General features: G+C 39.2%; 1 protein-coding gene across 8 annotated transcripts in view; it reads left to right on the top strand.

The window, feature by feature from the left end:
- Positions 1 to 8,307, top strand: part of LOC124037453 (epidermal growth factor receptor kinase substrate 8-like protein 2) — a 155,818-nt gene that overhangs the window by 105,704 nt on the left and 41,807 nt on the right. For all 8 annotated transcript variants that reach the window (XR_006839190.1, XM_046352167.1, XM_046352166.1 and 5 more), the window contains one exon: positions 6,533 to 6,609. Coding sequence is in view for 7 of the 8 variants with exons in the window: in XM_046352167.1 (XP_046208123.1) it covers positions 6,533 to 6,609 (77 nt within the window). In the remaining variant the exon portion in view is untranslated. The remainder of the gene's footprint in view (positions 1 to 6,532; positions 6,610 to 8,307) is intronic.

Below are 8,307 nucleotides of genomic sequence, written 5' to 3' on the forward strand. Positions count from 1 at the left end.
ATCATGGTATGGTATGTGATATCAGTATTGTGATATCAGTATGGTGATATCAGTATGGTGATATCAGTATGGTTATATCAGTATGGTGATATCAGTATGGTGATATCAGTGTGGTTATATATCAGTATGGTGATATCAGTATGGTGATATCAGTATGGTTATATCAGTATGGTGATATCAGTATGGTGATATCAGTATGGTGATATCATGTATGGTTATATCAGTATGGTGATATCAGTATGGTGATATCAGTATGGTGATATCAGTATGGTTATATCAGTATGGTATATCAGTATGGTGATATCAGTATGGTATGATATCAGTATGGTCAGTATGGTGATATCAGTATGGTCAGTATGGTTATATCAGTATGGTTATATCAGTATGGTGATATCAGTATGGTTATATCAGTATGGTCAGTATGGTTATATCAGTATGGTGATATCAGTATGGTGATATCAGTATGGTTATATCAGTATGGTCAGTATGGTGATATCAGTATGGTTATATCAGTATGGTCAGTATGGTGATATCAGTATGGTGATGATATCAGTATGGTATCGGTAGTATCAGTATGGTTATATCAGTATGGTGATATCAGTATGGTCATATCATGTTAGTTATATCAGTATGGTGATATCAGTATGGTTATATCAGTATGGTTATATCAGTATGGTTATATCAGTATGGTGATATCAGTATGGTTATATCAGTATGGTGTATGGTGATATCAGTATGGTGATATCAGTATGGTTATATCAGTATGGTCAGTATGGTTATATCAGTATGGTGATATCAGTATGGTGATATCAGTATGTTATATCAGTATGGTGATATCAGTATGGTGATATCAGTATGGTTATATCAGTATGGTCAGTATGGTTATATCAGTATGGTGATATCAGTATGGTGATATCAGTATGGTGATATCAGTATGGTTATATCAGTATGGTTATATCAGTATGGTGATATCAGTATGGTTATATCAGTATGGTGATATCAGTATGGTTATATCAGTATGGTATGGTTATATCAGTATGGTGATATCAGTATGGTGATAGTATGGTTATATCAGTATGGTGATATCAGTATGGTGATATCAGTATGGTTATATCAGTATGGTTATATCAGTATGGTGATATCAGTATGTAGTATGGTGATATCAGTATGGTGATATCAGTATGGTGATATCAGTATGGTTATATCAGTATGGTGATATCAGTATGGATATCAGTATGGTGATATCAGTATGGTGATATCAGTATGGTGATATCAGTATGGTATATATCAGTATGGTGATATCAGTATGGATATCAGTATATATCAGTATGGTATGGTGATATCAGTATGGTTATATCAGTATGGTGATATCATGGTATGGTGATATCAGTATGGTGATATCAGTATGTTAGTTATATCAGTATGGTGATATCAGTATGGTGATATCAGTATGGTGATATCAGTATGGTTATATCAGTATGGTGATATCAGTATGGTGATATCAGTATGGTGATATCAGTATGGTGATATCAGTATGGTGATATCAGTATGGTGATATCAGTATGGATATCAGTATGGTTATATCAGTATGGTATTATATCAGTATGGTGATATCAGTATGGTTATATCAGTATGGTCAGTATGGTGATATCAGTATGGTGATATCAGTATGGTTATATCAGTATGGTCAGTATGGTGATATCAGTATGGTTATATCAGTATGGTCAGTATGGTGATATCAGTATGGTGATATCAGTATGGTTATATCAGTATGGTCAGTATGGTGATATCAGTATGGTGATATCAGTATGGTTATATCAGTATGGTCAGTATGGTGATATCAGTATGGTTATATCAGTATGGTGATATCAGTATGGTATGGTTATATCAGTATGGTGATATCAGTATGGTTATATCAGTATGGTTATATCAGTATGGTAATATCAGTATGGTGATATCAGTATGGTGATATCAGTATGGTGATATCAGTATGGTGATATCAGTATGGTCAGTATGGTGATATCAGTATGGTGATATCAGTATGGTCAGTATGGTGATATCAGTATGGTGATATCAGTATGGTTATATCAGTATGGTTATATCAGTATGGTGATATCAGTATTGTGATATCAGTATTGTAATATCAGTATGGTCATATCATGTTAGTTATATCAGTATGGTGATATCAGTATGGTTATATCAGTGTGGTTATATCAGTATGGTGATATCAGTGTGGTGATATCAGTATGGTGATATCAGTATGGTGATATCAGTATGGTGATATCAGTGTGGTGATATCAGTGTGGTGATATCATGTTAGTTATATCAGTATGGTGATATCAGTATGGTGATATCAGATATGGTGATATCAGTATGGTGATATCAGTATGGTTATATCAGTATGGTTATATCAGTATGGTCAGTATGGTTATATCAGTATGGTTATATCACATTTACATTACATTTAAGTCATTTAGCAGACGCTCTTATCCAGAGCGACTTACAAATTGGTGCATTCACCTTATGACATCCAGTGGAACAGTCACTTTACAATAGTGCATCTAAATCTTAAAGGGGGGGGGGTGAGAAGGATCACTTTGTCCTATCCTAGGTATTCCTTAAAGAGGTGGGGTTTCAGGTGTCTCTGGAAGGTGGTGATTGACTCCGCTGTCCTGGCGTCGTGAGGGAGTTTGTTCCACCATTGGGGGGCCAGAGCAGCGAACAGTTTTGACTGGGCTGAGCGGGAACTGTACTTCCTCAGTGGTCGGGAGGCGAGCAAGCCAGAGGTGGATGAACGCAGTGCCCTTGTTTGGGTGTAGGGCCTGATCAGAGCCTGGAGGTACTGAGGTGCCGTTCCCCTCACAGCTCCGTAGGCAAGCACCATGGTCTTGTAGCGGATGCGAGCTTCAACTGGAAGCCAGTGGAGAGGGCGGAGGAGCGGGGTGACGTGAGAGAACTTGGGAAGGTTGAACACCAGATGGGCTGCGGCGTTCTGGATGAGTTGTAGGGGTTTAATGGCACAGGCAGGGAGCCCAGCCAACAGCGAGTTGCAGTAATCCAGACGGGAGATGACAAGTGCCTGGATTAGGACCTGCGCCGCTTCCTGTGTGAGGCAGGGTCGTACTCTGCGGATGTTGTAGAGCATGAACCTACAGGAACGGGCCACCGCCTTGATGTTAGTTGAGAACGACAGGGTGTTGTCCAGGATCACGCCAAGGTTCTTAGCGCTCTGGGAGGAGGACACAATGGAGTTGTCAACCGTGATGGCGAGATCATGGAACGGGCAGTCCTTCCCCGGGAGGAAGAGCAGCTCCGTCTTGCCGAGGTTCAGCTTGAGGTGGTGATCCGTCATCCACACTGATATGTCTGCCAGACATGCAGAGATGCGATTCGCCACCTGGTCATCAGAAGGGGGAAAGGAGAAGATTGATTGTGTGTCGTCTGCATAGCAATGATAGGAGAGACCATGTGAGGTTATGACAGAGCCAAGTGACTTGGTGTATAGCGAGAATAGGAGAGGGCCTAGAACAGAGCCCTGGGGGACACCAGTGGTGAGAGCGCGTGGTGAGGAGACAGATTCTCGCCAAACCACCTGGTAGGAGCGACCTGTCAGGTAGGACGCAATCCAAGCGTGGGCCGCGCCGGAGATGCCCAACTCGGAGAGGGTGGAGAGGAGGATCTGATGGTTCACAGTATCGAAGGCAGCCGATAGGTCTAGAAGGATGAGAGCAGAGGAGAGAGAGTTAGCTTTAGCGGTGCGGAGCGCCTCCGTGATACAGAGAAGAGCAGTCTCAGTTGAATGACTAGTCTTGAAACCTGACTGATTTCAATCAAGAAGGTCATTCTGAGAGAGATAGCGGGAGAGCTGGCCAAGGACGGCACGTTCAAGAGTTTTGGAGAGAACAGTATGGTGTTATCAGTATGGTTATATCAGTATGGTTATATCAGTATGGTGATATCAGTATGGTTATATCAGTGTGGTTATATCAGTATGGTTATTCAAGTGTGGTTATATCAGTATGGTGATATCAGTATGGTCAGTATGGTTATATCAGTATGGTCAGTATGGTTATATCAGTATGGTGATATCAGTATGGTGATATCAGTATGGTCAGTATGGTTATATCAGTGTGGTTATATCAGTATGGTGATATCAGTATGGTCAGTATGGTTATATCAGTATGGTCAGTATGGTTATATCAGTATGGTTATATCAGTAAGGTTATATCAGTATGGTGATATCAGTATGGTGATATCAGTATGGTGATATCAGTATGGTGATATCAGTATGGTGATATCAGTATGGTGATATCAGTATGGTTATATCAGTAGGGTCAGTATGGTGATATCAGTATGGTGATATCAGTATGGTGATATCAGTATGGTGATATCAGTATGGTGATATCAGTATGGTCAGTATGGTTATATCAGTATGGTTATATCAGTATGGTTATATCAGTATGGTGATATCAGTATGGTGATATCAGTATGGTGATATCAGTATGGTGATATCAGTATGGTGATATCAGTATGGTTATATCAGTATCATTATATCAGTATGTGATATCAGTATGGTTATATGAGTATGGTCAGTATGGTTATATCAGTATGGTTATATCAGTATGGTTATATCAGTATGGTGATATCAGTATGGTCAGTATGGTTATATCAGTATGGTGATATCAGTATGGTTATATCAGTATGGTTATATCAGTATGGTGATATCAGTATGGTGATATCAGTATGGTGATATCAGTATGGTTATATCAGTATGGTCAGTATGGTTATGTCAGTATGGTCAGTATGGTGATATCAGTATGGTGATATCAGTATGGTGATATCAGTATGGTGATATCAGTATGGTCAGTTTGGTTATATCAGTATGGTTATATCAGTATGGTGATATCAGTATGGTCAGTATGGTTATATCAGTATGGTCAGTATGGTGATATCAGTATGGTGATATCAGTATGGTTATATCAGTATGGTGATATCAGTATGGTGATATCAGTATGGTCAGTATGGTGATATCAGTATGGTTATATCAGTATGGTCAGTTTGGTTATATCAGTATGGTTATATCAGTATGGTGATATCAGTATGGTCATATCAGTATGGTGATATCAGTATGGTTATATCAGTATGGTTATATCAGTATGGTGATATCAGTATGGTGATATCAGTATGGTGATATCAGTATGGTGATATCAGTATGGTTATATCAGTATGGTGATATCAGTATGGTGATATCAGTATGGTTATATCAGTATGGTCATATCATGTTAGTTATATCAGTATTGTGATATCAGTATGGTTATATCAGTATGGTTATATCAGTATGGTGATATCAGTATGGTTATATCAGTATGGTCAGTATGGTGATATCAGTATGGTGATATCAGTATGGTCAGTATCGTTATATCAGTATGGTGATATCAGTATGGTGATATCAGTATGGTTATATCAGTATGGTCAGTATGGTGATATCAGTATGGTGATATCAGTATGGTGATATCAGTATGGTCAGTATGGTGATATCAGTATGGTGATATCAGTATGGTGATATCAGTATGGTCAGTATGGTGATATCAGTATGGTGATATCAGTATGGTGATATCAGTATGGTCAGTATGGTTATATCAGTATGGTTATATCAGTATGGTCAGTATGGTGATATCAGTATGGTTATATCAGTATGGTCAGTATGGTTATATCAGTATGGTCAGTATGGTTATATCAGTATGGTGATATCGGTATGGTGATATCAGTATGGTTATATCAGTATGGTGATATCAGTATGGTGATATCAGTATGGTTATATCAGTATGGTCAGTTTGGTTATATCAGTATGGTGATATCAGTATGGTGATATCAGTATGGTTATATCAGTATGGTCAGTATGGTGATATCAGTATGGTTATATCAGTATGGTCAGTATGGTTATATCAGTATGGTTATATCAGTATGGTCAGTTTGGTTATATCAGTATGGTGATATCAGTATGGTGATATCAGTATGGTCAGTATGGTGATATCAGTATGGTGATATCAGTATGGTGATATCAGTATGGTGATATCAGTATGGTGTTATCAGTATGGTTATATCAGTATGGTGATATCAGTATGGTTATATCAGTATGGTGATATCAGTATGGTCAGTATGGTGATATCAGTATGGTTATATCAGTATGGTCAGTTTGGTTATATCAGTATGGTTATATCAGTATGGTTATATCAGTATGGTTATATCAGTATGGTGATATCAGTATGGTGATATCAGTATGGTTATATCAGTTTGGTTATATCAGTATGGTTATATCAGTATGGTTATATCAGTATGGTTATATCAGTATGGTTATATCAGTATGGTGATATCATGTTAGTCATATCAGTATGGGCATATCACACACACACACACACACACACACACACTGACACACACTGACACACACACGCTGACACACACACACACTGATACTCACACACACACAAAACAAAGTCAACAACAACAATAACTGTTATCATTATTTCAGATGTGGAGAGGCGAGGTTCGGCCCAGCAGGACCCAGAGTCCCATGAGAAGATGGCCCAGCGCATTGAGAAGGACGTAGTGAGTTACACTCTATTTATGAAATACTAATATAATACTATAATTAATACTATTCATTGATTGCATGTATAATGCTTTTTCAAGATGCTTAAAGCGCTTTACATTATTTAAAACAAGATTTTAAACAAGATGGAAAACAAAATGGCCGCCCTGTTTCTAGCTCCTATCCAACTTTGCAGTTTTTTTTGCTTTTTTTTATTTTGGTTATTTCTTACATTATTTTCCCTGACTTGGATCATTTGTTGAGACACTCTGATGACCCATTCATCCCTGGTGCTACACCAACAGTATCACTACTTGCACATCATCATCTGCTCATCTATCACTCCAGTGTTAATTTGCTAAATTTTAATTACGCCGCTACTATGGTCTATTTATTGCCTTACCTCCTCACGCCACTTGCACACACTGTATGTAGACTTTTTTTTCTATTGTGTAAGCTTGTTTATTCCATGTGTAACTCTGTGTTGTTGTTTTGTGTCGCTTTATCTTGGCCATGGTCACAGTTGAAAATGAGAACTTGTTCTCAACTAGGTTATCTGGTTAAATAAAGGTGTTCTCAACTAACTTATCTGGTTAAATAAAACTAGCTTATCTGGTTAAATAAAGGTGTTCTCAACTAGCTTATCTGGTTAAATGGGGCGGCAGCGTAGCCTAGTGGTTAGAGCGTTGGACTATTAACCGGAAGGTTGCGAGTTCAATCCCCCGAGCTGACAAGGTACAAATCTGTCGTTCTGCCCCTGAACAGGCAGTTAACCCACTGTTCCCAGGCCGTCATTGAAAATAAGAATATGTTCTTAACTCACTTGCCTGGTTAAATAAAGGTAAAAAATCAAATGTTCTCAACTAGCTTATCTGGTTAAATAAAGGTGAAATAAAAAATACATCAAAGTCGCCGGAGAAGAGGAAGGAGAAGTGGGATCAGACTCAGGAGGCGAGCAAACCATCCACCGCTTCTATTACACATTAACGCTCAGTCCCTGAGTAAGTGAGCTCAGGCCGAGGATCTCCTTCCAGAGAGATGTCAGGGGACTGTAACATACTCTGTTTCAAGGAATCTTGGCTCTCACCGGATATATTGTCCCCGTCCATACAGCCAGCGGGGTTCTCCAGGACAAACCCAATATGGAAGAGTATGTCTCATGATTGTGGGAGGAACTCGAGACATTTTTTTGTCTCCCGATCTGGAATACTTCACCATCAAATGCTGATCGCAGAAAATTTGCTCCCAAGGAACTACACTGAAAGCGCATATTCTGAGACCGCATTTTCATTCTGGCTGGGAAAGTTAATAAAGGAAATCTGAGGAAAACGCTACTTGTGCAACAAGCAAGGAGAACACTCTTGACCATTGTTACTCTCCCTTCAGTGACAGCAACAAGGCCCTCCCCCATCCTCCCGTTGGCAAATCAGACCACACCTCCATCCTGCTACTCCCCACCTATAGGCAGAAACTTAAGCAAGAAGTACCCATGGTAAGGACTGTAAAACGTTGGCGTGACACATCGGAATCCACACTTAAAGAATGTTTTGTTCACGCGGACTGGGAAATGTTCGGGTCGCCTCTGGGAGTAGTATCAACATATACACTGGGTCGTTGACTGAGTTCATCAGGAAGTGTATAGAGGATGTTGTTCCTACTGTGATGATTAAAACGTATCCAAACCAAAATCTTTGAAAAAGCAAACCACCACGGTA

This window comes from Oncorhynchus gorbuscha, linkage group LG06 (assembly GCF_021184085.1).
Source record: "Oncorhynchus gorbuscha isolate QuinsamMale2020 ecotype Even-year linkage group LG06, OgorEven_v1.0, whole genome shotgun sequence".
NCBI lineage: Eukaryota > Metazoa > Chordata > Actinopteri > Salmoniformes > Salmonidae > Oncorhynchus > Oncorhynchus gorbuscha.